Raw genomic sequence first — 15464 nt, 5'->3', positions numbered from 1 at the left:
CGGACTTTCCTACCTGGGCTGGCTTTGAACCGTGATCTTCAGATCTCAGCCTCTTGAGAAGCTAGGATGACAGCCGTGAGCCACCAGCACCCAGCAAAATGTATTTATTATTTTCATGCTCTTTTTTGGCAGTGCTGGGGATCTACCTTGGCTCTGTGCAAGCTGTGGAGAGCTCTGCCTCTGAGCTACACTCAATGCCAGTTTGCCTTCTCTGTGGTTACCTAAGGGGCTGGCTGATGTGTGCATCTGCACAGAATAGCACCCCATCCTGTCCTCTTGGTTCTTCATTTAAGGAGGTGGGCATGGCCAGCCTGAGAGGGCAAGTCACCTCCATGCCAGGACCTGGCCAGCTGCCACTCCAGAACCTGCACTCAGCTTCCACTTCATATTGCTCTCTCACGTAAGAGAGTTTTTATAGAAGTCCATCTATCTTTTGCACTTGATTTTGGCTTGATGGTCTATGGGGGGGAACTTCCTGTGTTGCTTTTGGTCACAATCTCGTTTGTGATGGTCATGTTGGGTTGTAAGAACCAGGTATGGCACTAACATATTCTTCCACTGCCCACACAGGAAGTTCTGGGTTTGCTGTCTTACCAGTAATGTTACTTGAACATTCCTCCATCCTGGTGCCCATGTGCAGAGCACTGCTGGGGGAGGGCAGTATGGGGGAAGGGTCTGATGGTACCAGCCTACCCTGCACCTGGGCCTCATCTGTCCCTACTCCATCTGCTCCTTGGCACTGCTGTTAGTAGTGGTTTCAGCCTTGCTGTTTGGGCAGTAGAACAGTGGTTTTGTTCAATTTCCTTTCCTTTGTAAGCTGTGGCTCTTGGCCATTTCTAGTGAAATGACCCAAAATGGTGTTTGCAGACCTGAACTGATGTTTGCAGCACTGTAAACCTTCAGACGATCTGCCCCCCTCCTCCAGGGCAGGGCCTCCTGCCACAGCCTGTGCTAAAGGGACATCTTCATGTTTTGCTCCTCAGGACAGCACCAGGAAGAAGCGGGACCAGGATGACAGCTCCATGGTGGGATCGGATTTTGAGCCCTGGGCCAGCAAACGGGGGGAAATCCTGGCCCGGTACACCACCACTGAGAGGCTTTCTATTGTGAGTACCCGAGGCCCTGCTGCTGTCCAGCTCCTCCTGTCGGGTGGGTGGGAGATCAGGGGTGAGAATCAAGAAGAGGTTGCTTTAGAGCAGAATTAGAGCAGTGGAGTCCCCTTGAAGGGCACTGGATGCCACCACTGCATCTTGGGCCGCAGCATGTCCTCCTGCAGCTGGAAGTTCGCTGGCCCCAGGCGAGGCAATTGGCTTTCATAGGATGGCTCTGCATGTGTGGGGCATGTGGCTTCCCCTCCCCTGGGAGAGGGCTTCCCACCCAGGGAAGCAGGTGAGCCTGTGGCAATTTAGGTCCTCCCCAGTGAAGGCACCAGGCGTGGCACGTGTCTCTCTCTTCTGAGAGGAGGCTCAGAGGGAAGGAGGCAGAGTGGGTGTGCAGGGCTGAGGGGCTCTCTATCCTGCTGCTGTGCTGAAGTTAGACTTCATGGATGGAAGAAAGGGGACAAAGTGGACTCTTCCATTCAGGGGCCTCCTGTAGGACTTAGTCTTTTTTTGGGGGGTGGGGGCGGGGTCAGTCATGTGGCTTGAGCTCTGGGCCTGGGTGCTGTCCTTCAGCTCTTCAGCTCAAGGCAAGCATTCTACCACTTGAGCCACAGCACCAGTTTTTTTTTTTTGTGGTTTATTTATTTATTTAGTCGATTGTGGGGCTTGAACTCTGGGCCTGGGCGCTGTCCCTCAGCTCTTCAGCTCAAAGCTTGGACTCTACCACTTGAGCCACTCTACCACTTCCAGCTTTTTCTGCTTATGTGGTGCTGAGGAATTGAACCCAGGGCCTCATGCATGCAAGGCAGGCACTCTACCACTAGCCACCTTCCCAGCCCTTTTTTGGTGGTTTATTGGAGATAAGAGTCTCATGGACTTTCCTGCCCAGGCTGGCTTTGAACTGCAATCCTCAGATTTCAGCCTCCTGAGTAGCTAGGATTACAGGTGTGAGCCACTGGTGCCCCGCTTTGGACTTAGTCTTGAAGGGGGCGGGGGTGGGAGGTGGGTATGGGGAGCTGCAAGGGAGACCAGGAAGTGGAACCTTCTACCACCTCCCTCTTCCTGTGGGGAAGGAAGGGAACAGCAGAGTGACATGCAGGCTGAATTGTTGGATTGTTTTATATCTTTCCTTTTTTTGAACACATACAGTGAGTCTAAGCAGTGGTTTCCACAAGAGTCCACTTCAGAGTCCTGTGGAAAAGTCTAGAGAGCTGGTTATCACAGCGGCAGCCCTTCACGCCTCTGCCCTGCATCTGGGGGTGGAGACCTGGGAGGCCCTCAGATACCTTTCAGTGTCCAGGACAGCCCTCCAAGGTGACCCCGCCCAGAGTGACTACAATGCAGAAATGGGAAAGGCACCCATATTCTGTTAGGTGACTGCTGACACGGCAGATGTGGGGGTTTGCTGACTCACCTGAGAGCTTTGACATGAGGTGAAAGTGAGACCTCACACTTCCTCCTTTGACTATTTCCTTCCGCCTTCTTTGAGTACACATATATGGCTTTGTGGAGAAACAGTGATTCTGTTACTTTATGTTGAGACAATATTCATGGATTCTTTGTCTTTGCAGAATCTATTTATGGGATCTGACAAAGGTATGATCAGTTCTTGTTCTTGTTTTGCTGGGAAATTTGCTGCATTTAGTATAATTTTGCAAAAGGGAAAATAGTTTGTATTATACAGTCCTGATTTCTAATTCATTAAAGCTGTAAAACTGTAGAACTCCATCAGTACAATGGAGAATAAAAATATATGCTTAGAGCTTGATAGAGGCCAAGGAGTAAAAGACAGGTGTCCTGTTGTCTTTGGGGACATAAAGAACAAGGGGAACACCCCCACCAGCTGGGGGCTGCTTATACCTTTCCTTTGCCTAATTAAGTTTTCCTCTGGAGAAAGTGTGGACATCCTGGTTCTTGGGGCCCTGAAAGCAGCTGTTCTATTTCCTCTTCCAAGACTGTTCCTAAGTGCTGTGGGATAGGCTCCCCAGTGGAGCACAAGGAGCAGGAAAAGCTTGAAAAGTTTGTGCATGGAATGCTGCCCCCTCCTTGCTGAATCAGCACTGCAAGAGGGAACCCCACAATTCCTTTGACCTTTCCTTTGTTTCCTTTTTTTTTTGCCAGTCCTGGGCTTGAACTCAGGGCCTGTCACTGTCCCTGATGCTTCTTTTTGCTCAAGGCTAGCACTCTACCACTTGAGCCACAGCACCATTTCCAGCTTTTTCTGTTTACGTGGTGCTGAGGAGTCGAACCCAGGGCCTCATGTGCAAGCACTCTACCACTGAACCACCTTGCCAGCCCTTAGTTTTCTTTTGGTTAGTATGTTAATAAATCCTGTCCTGCTAGGGTACAGGTGAGGGTGGCTTTTGGGATATGACAGATGACACATGACCTCCTCTTCCCACTCTTGTTCTGCAGGTAGAGATAGCACAGCAGCAGGGGATGGTTTTAGTCAGAGTCTTCAGGGATATCATGAGGTTGTGAAGGTCCTCATGAGTGGGTTTGTGTCCTTACATGAAGGGCCCAGGGAATTCAGATGCCATTTAGGAAGCATAAGCTAGGACTTCTGCACACATTGAACCCACTGGCACCTTCATCTTGAACTGGCCAGATTTCCAAGGTGTGAGGAAGGGCTTTCTGCTCTTCATAAGCCATGTAGTGTGTATTTTGGAAGCTGTCACCTTTGTCCTCTGGCCCCTGCCAGTGGCAGCAACTATGGTAGTAGATGCTGAGATAAAGCCATCTGGCTCTGTTGCTTTCAAGCCCCCCTCTGGCACACAGGGAAGTTGCTTTAGCTGGTTTGGGGCAAACATGTCATGCTGAAGATAGGCCTGAGGCAAATGGTGACACAAGGGCTTTTGGCACCCTTTCTCACTTGGAGAGAACAAGAGTGCAGTTTCATGAAACCCAAATGTGGGGGATCCCCTTCTCCAGGCAGCTCTACTCCTGGTAGTGTGGCCACTAAGTGGAAATCCTTTGGAGCTTTGCTACACAGGAGGAAGTCTTCTGTAATGAACCCTCTGCCATCTCTGCCTGGAGCTAGAGATTGAAGGATGCCATTTACTTGAAGGATGCCATTCTTGGTGGTGGAGGGGTTGGAGCTGGGCGAGAGGAAAGCCAGCGGTGTGTGTGACCAGTGTGCCTTCTGTGCAGGCAGAGCGGGAGCGGCTGGGTCCGCCATGTCAGAGAAAGTCCGCACGCGGCTGGAGGAGCTGGATGACTTTGAGGAGGTGAGAAGCCGTCTATTGTGTCTGGTGTTGATGGGGAGCTTGTGGAGGGTGGGAGTGCTTCATTCCTTGATTAAGCCAGTGCATAGCTGTGGCCCCCTAAGTCTCCAGTTCCAGATCTGGGCAGAGAGGGTGCCTTGAATGCATTCACCTGACTACTGCAGGCGTCTGGCCTTCTGTACCATCAGCTCCTTGAGTGCCAAGAAGAATGTTGCCTGGCATCTTGAGTGAAACCATGTCTGCTGAACTTTGCATTGAGCCCCACTCCTGCTACTCCCAGTAAGCAGGGATATGGGTGCTGTGCCAATCCACAGAGAGCAAGTGCAGGGGCATGGACACTGCTCAGTCAGCCATGGTGGTGGCTGAGCTGGGCTGCTTGGTCCTGGCTCCCTGTTCTGGGTAGAAAACCCAGGGCCATCAATGTGTGGAGGACTGTGGACAGGGAGAAAACAGCCAGAACCCAGCTGTTCTGAAGAGAGTCAGGGGTCAGACAGGCTCCCTGTTTCCCTCTGCCAACACCTCTGCCTCTCCACACAGGGGTCCCAGAAGGAGCTGCTGAACCTGACTCAACAGGACTACGTGAACCGCATAGAGGAGCTCAATCAGTCATTGAAGGATGCCTGGGCCTCGGACCAGAAAGTGAAGGCTCTGAAAATAGTCATCCAGGTCCGGGGGATGGGGGGGGGAATGGGGTGACATTGCCCACCTCCCCACAGATTTCCTTCTAAAACTTCTCACGTTGGGTTTGTAGCAGCCTGTCTGTAGGATTTGACATTTATTCATCTGTCCTGTCTTCACATACCTGATGTGAAAGGCCATGATGGTGAAACTGTGTTCATGAGGTCATGAGCCCCAGGGCCACTATGTGCAGCTGCACAGGTTGAACACTCTCCAATTCCAGGAAGCAGCTGTGACCCTGGATTACAAAGTTTTGATTCCCCTAGGTGAGGCAGTATATTGGCTCTGATTTGTGTACACTGTAGAATAAGCAGTGCGATCTCAAGTTTCCTCCACCAGGACTCTTGATCAAGTTGACCTGGCAAGTTAAGGACTAATAGCATGTCTGATAGATGGATTTTAAAGACATTCTCTAGAATTTGGTGCTAGGGAAAGCAGGTCTATACTTTTAGGAGAGTATTGATACACTGATACTTGAGCAAGTCAAGTCCTGCAAGGAAAACAGCTCCTACTTTTTGTAAAGATCTTGGCCAGAGTCGCTCCAAGGTTTACTGTGAGAGTGATTGATGTGTGGTCAAAATCTCAAAATTTCGGAGTGCTAAGCTTAGTTCTTCAAAGTAGAAATTGCTGTCTGTGGTTCTACAAGGTGTCAGTGTGGGGTGCTTAGAGCTCTGCTGTGGGGGCAGTGTAGGCAGTGCCAGTGCCTGGCAAGGCGAAATGCAGCCAGCATGTAGAGAAACACCTTCATGGAGAATCAGGAGTGAGCGTTTAAGTTAACAGAGACAAGTTTGCAGATTTGGTACTTGCCTGGCGGATCCTGACAAAGCAGGAATAAAGCAGAGGAGGCCAGCTGGAAAGCTGGAGCATCAGATTGGTCATGGGAAGGCAGAGTGGCGTTGAAGGCTGAGCCTGGTGCATTGGAGGCGGAGGCTTCCCAATGAGTCTTCCTTGTTCATGGCTTTCCAGAATCTTCCTTAGTAGGCTGTCTGTGAGCAGTTGGAGTCTGTGTATCAGAAGCACTGTTGTTTGCCTAGCACAGGCTCGCAGCCAGCCCTTAACTGGTTAGTGGGAGCCATTGATGATGTGGACCCAGGGCCTAGCTGTGAGAGGCGTGCCAGGTGAATCATCCTGTCCTCTCTTGCAGTGCTCCAAGCTCCTCTCAGACACGAGCGTGATTCAGTTCTACCCCAGCAAGTTTGTCCTCATCACTGACATCCTTGACACCTTTGGTAAGTGCTAACTAGCCAGAACACCTGCTTGCAGTTAGATTCTGCCCTGTGAAGTAGGAAAGTCCTGAGGGGACCCAACTCACCCAGGCCCAGTGTCAAAGGTTCTTCTCTTTGTAATGTTTTTAATTTGCATCTGTAATTGTACATGTCAGTTCTGGCGTTCAGTGTGTAGTGATTGGGGAAGGGAGCTGCATGCTCATTACCTCAGTCACTTAGCATTTCTTTGTGCTGGGAACTTTCTAATGCCAGCTACTTGCAGCTACATTGAAATACTCAGTAAACTGTCATTGGTCATAGGGCCCTGAGTGTTGTCCCGCTGTAGTGGGGCTGTTTGGGAGAAGCTCGGGTGCTGGTTTTTGCCTTAGGCTGACCAGGTGGATAGGCCAGTAGGGGTTGCTGTGAGCTATGTTCTGCCACCTCGGGGCATCTGGATCCCTCACTGTTCATGACTGGCTGTTAATCACCTTCTGCCCTCAAGGAAAGAGGGTTACTTGAGTTTTGGAGGTCCAGTGTGTGATCTGGTGGGTCTTTGGCTGGGCTCTGCCAGAGCAGCACATCCCAGTGAAAGCCTGTGGCAGAGCAAATCCCATGGCAAAAAGTGTGAACAAGGGGCGGGAGTCCCACTCTCTCTTTGAAGCCACACCCCCAGTGACCTAAAGACCTCCCCTTAGGTCTCCCCTCCCCTCAAGGCTCATTGCCTTACAACAGTGTCAAGCTTGTGAGTCAAACTTCAGCACACGGCCCTCTGGGAGATGTTTCAGATGGACAGTGGCACTGGACTTGGCTTGTCTTCTTGGCCTTTTCCCTGCCTTACAAGGTCCCTGTCTCAGGGAGTAGCATTGCCATTTAACCCTTTGCTCAGGTTTGAGAGCTGTCAGTGCCATACCCCTGTGTCCAGACATCTATGGCTTGCAGCTCAGCCTCCTAAAGCTTTCCCCGCTCACCCATCCCAAGCCTTCTGCCTGGACCTTACTAAGGCCTTCATGCTGCATTTTGCCTGCCGGGTCCCCACTACAAGACCCTTGCAGAGTTTTTTTTATAGCCAGGAAGAATGTCTTAAACTGAGGCCCATAGCTTAGAGCTGCAGGAGGCCCCTAGGAATGCCACAGGCAGTTTTCCCAACCCAGGCAACTCCCCTTCCCTGGCCTATCCATGACTGTTACAGGAAGGTGACCCAAAGGACCAGGCAGTGCTGCCATCCATCCTCTGAGGGCCAGGGTCTGGGCAGAGGCAAGGAGTGTTGAGGGCTCCCAACCCAGCAGGTCCTATCAGCAGAGCTAACCTGTCAGAAAATAAACTCAGTTGTAGACTGAGTCAGGCCTGTCTAGGAGATGGGGGCCTGGGTGAATTAGCTCCGAGAAATGACAGAACCCCTAATCAGCCTGGGAAATGGGTGTGTGGGGTGTTTATTGGCTTACTGTGCTGAAAACTTCAGGACTGGTCTCAAGTACTGCTGGAACCAGGAGCTCATTGTCACTGGGACTTGAAAGAATAAACACTTGGTGGGCCATTAAAGTTGGGACAAAACACATGGTCTCAGCTGGACTCAGCTCACGGGCTGTCATATTTGATCTGGCCTAAAAACGAATGCAGAATGCCAAGCATGTTCTGTTAAATGCATCAAGAGACCCAAGGCTCCTTAGAGAGATCGAGAAGGTAGTAATGCCACATTTCTTCCTCTCACAGAAGAAAAATCTCCTTTCATTAGTAGTATGAAGCTGGATGTGGTGGTGTACACCTGTGATCCCAGCTGCTTGGGAGACAGAGATTGCAGTTCAAGTCCAGTCTGGGCAAAAACTTACTGAGTGTCTGTCACCTTGGAAGGTATAAGTAGGAAGACATGTTCTGAGGCCAGTCCAGGTGGAAGTATGAGACCCTGTATGAAAAAAAATAAAACCCAGAAGCCGAAGAGCTGGGGGTGAGGCTGAAGTTGTGGAGCTCTTTGCCTAGGAATTGTGAGGCTTTGAGTTCAGACCTCAGTATTACAGAAAAAGAGAGATATCTAAACCTGTGTCCACTAGGTGGCAACATCCTGCCACAAGATAGGGTTCGCCTGGGAGATGACATCTTGTCCCTAAGCACAGCCTGTATCCTCTTCCCTTAGGAAAGCTGGTTTATGAGCGCATCTTCTCCATGTGCATGGACAGCCGCGGCACCCTGCCAGGTAATGCACAAAGTTGCTATGACAAGGTCTGACTGCCAGGATAAAGGAAATGATTTTGATGTGCTAAGGTAAAAGGACCCATTTGAAGACTTGGCAGTGTTTCAGTCTTCCAAAACATTAGGAGGTTCACCAAGGGCCCAGCTGCAAATTGGGGTGAGGGATGGGAATGTGCTGGAATGCCAAGGACTAGAATGAAGCTGCTACACTACCAGCGTCTCAGTGCTTTCTACCGCTTGGCATGCTGCTGGTTCCCTGCAAAGCTGCCTGTCCCAAGAAGCAAATTACTCAAGAAAACTTTATTCACATAAATCAATAGTAACACATGCTTTGAATGGACAATCTATACCCAAGTGTTAAATTTATTGTCAATCAATTTTAAATTCCCAGGAGGGTATAATGGGTATAAGTGGATGATGAATTTCCTTTGTCATATCTGATAATGACTGTGTCTGGAGAGGCATGACTCTCAGCTGCAGCTTTCTTTGTATCCTCTCTTAACTCCTGAGCTTTCCTGCAGGCAGGTCCGCTCATTTGTCACCCCTCCTCCCTCTGCTCCTCACAGCCATCTTCTCAGCAGCCCAGGAGACTGAGTCTACGTTCTTCTCATTTTCCTCTCTTCCCTTTCTTCTTCCTGTCTTCTCTGCCCTTTCCTCTTATCTACCTACCTAACCACCCACTGACCCATTCAGCCATCCATCCATTTATCCATCTCATCCACCCACCCACCCAGTCATTCATCCTTCCATCTGTCTGTCCATCCATCCATCCATTTATCCATCCCACTTATCCATTCATGTTATCCACCCAGTAATTATTGAATGCTGTTGGATACCAAGCTCTTCCCTAGAGTTCAGTGTTAGTGGAAAAGACAAAGCCCCTTCCAACATGGAAGTTAAAATCTAATAAAGCATTAATATGGCTTGCCTGAGCCCCAGAGGCATTTGATCTGCATCTACCACAATAATAATTTTCCTTTCCCACCAAAAAAGGTTTTAGGGCCAAATAAGGAAAAATTGTTAGTAAGTTACTCCCTCCTTTGAGTATTGAGTTAAAGGCTGTTTTTGTATGCACATCTCTTCAGTCCTTGTCTAAGAATATGAATTAGCATTTATTAATTTACCAAAATTCTCCCTTCATCAGGTATCTTATTTTTCCCCCCTGTAACCCAACTCAGGCTTCTGCTTGCTTGCTAATTTTTTTTTTTTTTTTTGCTTTTTAAGATTTAATTTTAAATCTTCATCTGCACTTTGATCTCTGGTTCCCAGAACCTAAAAGGGGAAGGAAGTAGACTTTGCTGAAGATTTCTGGTGATGTTGGGGCTGGCTCTTAGCCATGATTATGAAGAAAGCTCTGAAATCTACTCTGAAAATCTGCCTAAAGAAATGATGTAGCCAGAGAAGCCTGGTGGCATTTGTGCTCATTCTTTCCATTTGAATCAGGTTATGGTTGGTGAATTTAATACTTGGGCTCTCTGCCTTAAGGAGTTTTAACTAAGATTGAGGGCTTAGGAGTCTGGAAAGATACCAGTGTCTATGAGTTTATGAAAAGTACACATTGAGCAGTCATGGTGACATATGCCTGTAATCACAGCACCTGAGAGACTGAGGCAGGAGGATCAGAATTGGTGGCTAGGTTGGACTACATAGTGGAACCCTATTACACAACAGTATCCCCCCCAAAACAAAAAAGATAAGGGAAGTGCACTTCCCTCTAACAGTTATCAATCCAGCAAACACATGAAGCTGTCCCCTCCCTTACATTTGTCGATAAGCAAATGTGAATCTGCCGTCCATTTGGAGAGGGAAAGTACTTCTCTTTCTAAGCCAGGAGATGACTTGGATGGGCCATGTTGTGCTTCTCAGCAGCCCCGTGGTAGACCTGGTTTGGCAGAGCCTGTGCTTCTTGGCACACACTAGGCTCCTAAGCTCTCTCTCTGCAGATGACAGAGCTGCCTCCTTTCATACTGCAGAAGTTCAGGGTTGAAAGAAGCAGCATTGCACAAGAAAGACAAGTGGGAAGCAGGAGGCGCCCTCTGCTCTTTGTGCACCTTAGTCTCTTCTGAATTATTTTCCAAATTCTGAATTCCTTCTCCATATAGCAGCCCAAGAGCCAAAATGTGAATCCTGCCATAAGCTGGAGCACGGCTCAAACCTGCCTAGCCAGTGCAGGCCATGAGTTCAAGCCCCAGTGCCGCCAATAAATAATCATCATACCATACCATTCTGCCAGGAGTTTTCATGGGACTTGGAAGGAAACAGTCTTACCTAGGCTGTCACCCTGTATGACCTGCCTTATGTCATGCCTGCCCATCGTACCAGGATGCTTTCTCATTTTGGACCACTGCTGAGGTCATACCTACCTCAGGGCCTTTGTACTTTTTTCTACTTCCTGGAATGTATTTCCTATATCCAACTCAGGGTTCAGCTCTGCAAGGGCTTGCTCTGACCACCCTATCTAACGACCACACCTACCCTGCTTACACTTAAGTTTAGTGTCCACTGCAGCGCCCTGTTCTCCAACTTCTGTCCCATTGTCTTACCAGTTGCCTGTCTTTTCTGTTTTATATTTGTTCCTGATCTTTCACCCCAGAATGAAAGCTTCCAAGTAGAGTCTTTAGTTTGCCATAGGATGTTAAGTGCTTTACCTCTTGAGCTGGAAGGAAAGCCTGGACTCTGTACTAATGTTTATGGATCGTGTGCCACGGGCACTTGGTGCACATGTGCAGGAGAGTTGCCAGAGCCAGCATTCTAGTCTTTGAGGTCACAGGAATCACTGCTGAGTCCATCCTGGCCAAGCCCTGGGTTCGGGTCCTTCAGCTGGGCAGTGGAAGACGGCCTAGATGACCTCATAGGTCTAGTTTTGTTTTTGGATTTCCATCTGCATGATTCAGTCATATGAAGAGAAATTAACACTGCCCCTCCCTCTCCCTGAAGACAAGAGTGACAAGTGAGTTTAAAAATAACCGTCATCTTTTCCTGTGGAAAACTCTTGAAACTGGGGGGAAAAAAGTTGCTTATTGTGCATGGGTTCAGGTCAAGAAGGGGAAAGTGGTCCCTTCCCATCTATTTCAAAATGACTAGTTCTTGCGTGACCAAAGCCTGCTAGACACCCGGAAGTTGTTGAACACTGGAAGTGGGCGTGGGGATTCTGCAGATCCCTGCTGGAGAAGGGCCTTGAGTGTCATCTTTTCTGCTGATGGCAGAGGAATTCTCACCACCTTGATCACAAGCCTCCAGGGGCTGAAGAAGGAGGCCAGGAAGCTATGAGTCCAAAGCAGTTGATTTCTCCCTTCTTAGTGGAACCCTAAATGCACGGAAACACACTCAGCGATGGGAGGGGTCTCCAGTCTTTGCTTCTCCCCCTCCACCAGACACGAGCAGTTGCCTTCACCATTTTGATAAGTGCTGTTTTCTTCCCTTTTTCTACTTTCATCTCTTTCCAAGAGCAGTTCTCAAACTCTTGAGAAGTCAATTTTTTGTTGTTTGTTTGTTTTTAAATTCCAAAGAAAGACTGTATATTAAAAATGTTGAGAAAGGCCTGGGCCGTGGGGGTGGGAGGACAGCTGGCCCATTGGACCAGAGGTCCTGACGTCATCTAGTTGCCCTCATGGATCATTGTAACTACAGAGGTTCCAGCTCTAGTATTCACATTCTGATTGGCAGGTAGGAAGGAGGGAGGAAGGGTAAACGCCTTCACTTAAAGATGCTTCCCAGAAGTTGTACTTTTGTATATTTCTGGCCTAGCACTTGGTCACATGACCTTGCTGTGCTGTAAGGGAGACTTCTATTATTAAGAAGGAAGAGGGTAGATACTGAAATAAACTGGCAGTTTGGCTGCAAGGTGACCTGAGTCTTGGAACCGCTATGGAGCTGGCAGCTCTGGCTGCTTTCTCACCTCAGGCACTTGATTTACCTTTGGGTCTAGCCCATAATATGCTTTGGGCAGAAGCTCACATATCCTATGAGGGAGCAGACTCCTGAAGGGTTTGTAATTCTCCAGGCTGTTGTCACGGTACTGCCTTGCACAACACTTCAGGGCTCCTGTAGAAGCTGAGGCTGACACGGTAGCTGCAAAGCCCAGACTCCTGCTTGTGTGTCCCCGGGATGTTATTAACCTTCCCTGTGTCCTCCCCTTCTGCCTCTGCATCTGGAAAGAAGATGGCAGACAGATCTGGCGGGGTGGGCAGTGGGGGGGGTAGGAGGAGATTTGGTGAGCACAGTGCTCTGTGTGTATGTGTGTGCGCATGTGTGCATGTAGATGTATGTATGCAGTTGCCACCAATAGTTTCCTAACAAGGATGATGATGTTTGGAAGGAAAGAAAAGATACTGTACCTCCCTCCCTATTTTCTGTCTGGCAGTAATGTCCAGCCTCAGGACTCAGGCCTGTAAGGATTCTAGGACCTAGGGGAACTGATGAGGACTGTTTTGTATTACAGATCACTTTTCCCCAGAGAATGTAAATGACACAGCCAAGGAAACTTGCCTGAATTGGTTTTTCAAGATTGCTTCCATCAGGGAACTCATTCCACGATTGTATCCTTTTTTTGTATGTGGTGATCATAAAGATAGGAGATGGGGTCTCACTGTTCATAGAAAGAACTTTGAAACTTTGGTTCCATCATGGTCGCTTGCCTGAACATGCCTGGCATGCTTCAGAGAAGCCCTCATTGGGACCCTTCTTTGCTCTTTCCATAAAGGGATTTTTTTTTTTTTGATACTGGTTCTGGGGTTTGAACTCGGGACCTGGGCACTGTCCTTTAGCTTTTCCTCAAGGCTGGTACTCTACCACTTGAACCATAGCTCCATTTCTGGTGTTTTGGAGGTTAATTAGAGTCTCATGGACTTTTCTGCCTGGTCTGGCTTTGAATTATAGTTGTGAGCCACTGATATCTGGCTTCCTTGTAACAGTTTTAAATTTTTTATTATTATTATAAAGGTGATATATAGGGGGGTTCCAGTTACATAAGTCAGATAGAGTAAATTTCTTTTTGCACAATGTCACCTCTTCCCTTACTCTCTCCCAGTACCATATAGTTTTTGTTTGTTGTTTTGGTTATGATATAGATCAGGCTCTTACTTCCCGAGGACCATTTTCACATGAATTTGCTCCATGAAGCTGCCTTGTCTTGATGTGAGTCTCTGATTCCAAAAATGCCAAAAAGCAACCAAGGTCAGGCTTTTCTGTATAAATGCCAGCATTACAGAATGAACTGTGACTTATCTCAGGTTCATTGTTTTCCCCAGAAAGCCTTGATTAGAAATGTGCTAAACCTACTTTAAATTTCCACATGCAACCATGAGTCAATCCTGTAACAATTTCACAAGCTTTTAAATATGAGAGTTTGAGAACCCTGTAGAGAGCCTGCCGCTGGGCTAACTTAATTTTTTGGGTTACTGAGTGCCATCCAGCCCTCCCTCTCTCCTGAGACTTGCCTGCCTAGTTTTCTTCTGGAATTGTTTTTGCCTGCAGGAACTGGCCACCTTGAAAATGTTTTCCTTAACGGCATGTTTCTGTAGTTATGTGGAAACATCCATCCTGAAGTGTAACAGATTCCTTTCTAAAACGTAAGGCTCTTCTTCAGTGTCTAGAACTGTGACTTCTAAGATTGTCATGCCGGGTCCCATAACCAGCACACAGATGGCAGGTGGTAGTGGCTGCCATTCATGAAAACTTAGTTTGTGTGGACTACACACACAGGTCTGAGTGAGGTAGAGCTGTCTGTTTTACTCACTGTCTTGAGGAAATCCCACTCTAGGAGAGAGGGTGGTGGAGCAGCTTGGGGAGCTCTGGGAAGAGCTACTTTACCATATTTGCATCTGGCTTTGATCTTCCAGCCTGGGTGGTCTTGAGCAGGTTGTTAGATTCTGAGCCTGATCGTAGGAGGTCTGGGTTGGGCCCTTTCAGTTGTGCATACATACTGACCCACACCCAGCCCAGAACAGACCCTGGCCCACATTCACCATCCTATAATGGCTGGTAATGGGTTCCGGCTGCCTGCTGCTTTATCTCCACTGCAGAAATAGAACATGGGGTTCTCTTACATGTATCATGGCAACTTTTTTTTGTCTCCCACAGTGGGATTTCCGAATGCCTGCCACGGCTCTCTTGCGTGATCAGAGGGATCGGGGACCCATTGGTGTCTGTGTATGCCCGGGCCTACCTGTGCCGGGTAAGCTTTCCATGCAGCTATGGCTGCTTGCCATCCCCTTCCTTTCCCTCCTCTTCCTCAGCCCCCCTCTCCCCGCTGTGTATAGGCACCCAGAGGAAGGCCTTATTAGCTGCTAATTTTAGGCCATAGCTCTTCCACAGAAAGTAGAGCTGCTGGAGAGTTCTTGGAGAAGTTAATTTTAAAGTAGACCAACTTAACCATAGCTCTAATTAGGGAACATTTAAGGTCATCTTCATACAGATGAACTGGTTTTCAGAATTACATTTCTTGCCTCTGGCCAGGCAAAAGGCTCCTGGGCTTTACAAGGACGCTAGGCGTTTTTGTCCCTTGTCTTGAACTCAATGGGTCAATTTGGGGTTTTGTCTTTTTGTTAAAGCATTGGTAAGGTGCTGAGGGCCTGGGGGAGTTGTGTCGCTCTTAACTGCTCACCTCAGTCTGGGGAGCCTCAGCTGCTGCTCAAGAGCTGAGGTAGAATTATAACCATTCAGGGTTTTGTTTATTGAAAACATCCCATCCCTTGGCACAGCCTTTGATTTGCTTCTCTTACATGACATCCGGCCGATGACCGAAGCCTGAGGGCATCACATCAGGAAAACCCCACTCACAGTCCTGAGTGCCCAGCTTCTTGATGAGGAGAGAGAAAGGGGTACCAGCCTCCCTCCCCTTGTAGCAGGGCTGGAAGGTGTAGCATCATTTTCTACTTGAAATTTGGAGTTATGTTTCATCTAGGAATATCAAGTTGTTTCCTAGAGCTTCAGTTTTTGAATATCCCGAAGTTTGAACACACGTCCCAAGTCAGAGTTGCTAAGTGTCTGCCTACTGGGTGCTAAACACTGCCAGGTCCCATGAGCTACAACGATGTCAGCACTCACACATTTGTACGATGGCATGCTTTCTA

The 15464-nt window shown here is 48.4% G+C and overlaps 1 protein-coding gene across 2 annotated transcripts in view; it reads left to right on the top strand.

Moving 5' to 3' along the window:
- Positions 1–15464, top strand: part of LOC105982142 (chromosome unknown open reading frame, human C16orf62) — a 54899-nt gene that overhangs the window by 3795 nt on the left and 35640 nt on the right. For both annotated transcript variants that reach the window (XM_013011617.1, XM_013011616.1), the window contains exons 4-12: positions 984–1106; positions 2672–2696; positions 4251–4327; positions 4862–4990; positions 6147–6231; positions 8336–8395; positions 12833–12929; positions 13914–13961; positions 14473–14566. In XM_013011617.1, the coding sequence (XP_012867071.1) occupies positions 984–1106; positions 2672–2696; positions 4251–4327; positions 4862–4990; positions 6147–6231; positions 8336–8395; positions 12833–12929; positions 13914–13961; positions 14473–14566 (738 nt within the window). The remainder of the gene's footprint in view (positions 1–983; positions 1107–2671; positions 2697–4250; positions 4328–4861; positions 4991–6146; positions 6232–8335; positions 8396–12832; positions 12930–13913; positions 13962–14472; positions 14567–15464) is intronic.

The sequence above is a fragment of the Dipodomys ordii genome, unplaced genomic scaffold, assembly GCF_000151885.1.
Source record: "Dipodomys ordii isolate 6190 unplaced genomic scaffold, Dord_2.0 Scaffold14, whole genome shotgun sequence".
Lineage (NCBI taxonomy): Eukaryota > Metazoa > Chordata > Mammalia > Rodentia > Heteromyidae > Dipodomys > Dipodomys ordii.
This window is presented reverse-complemented; position numbering and strand designations above follow the sequence as displayed.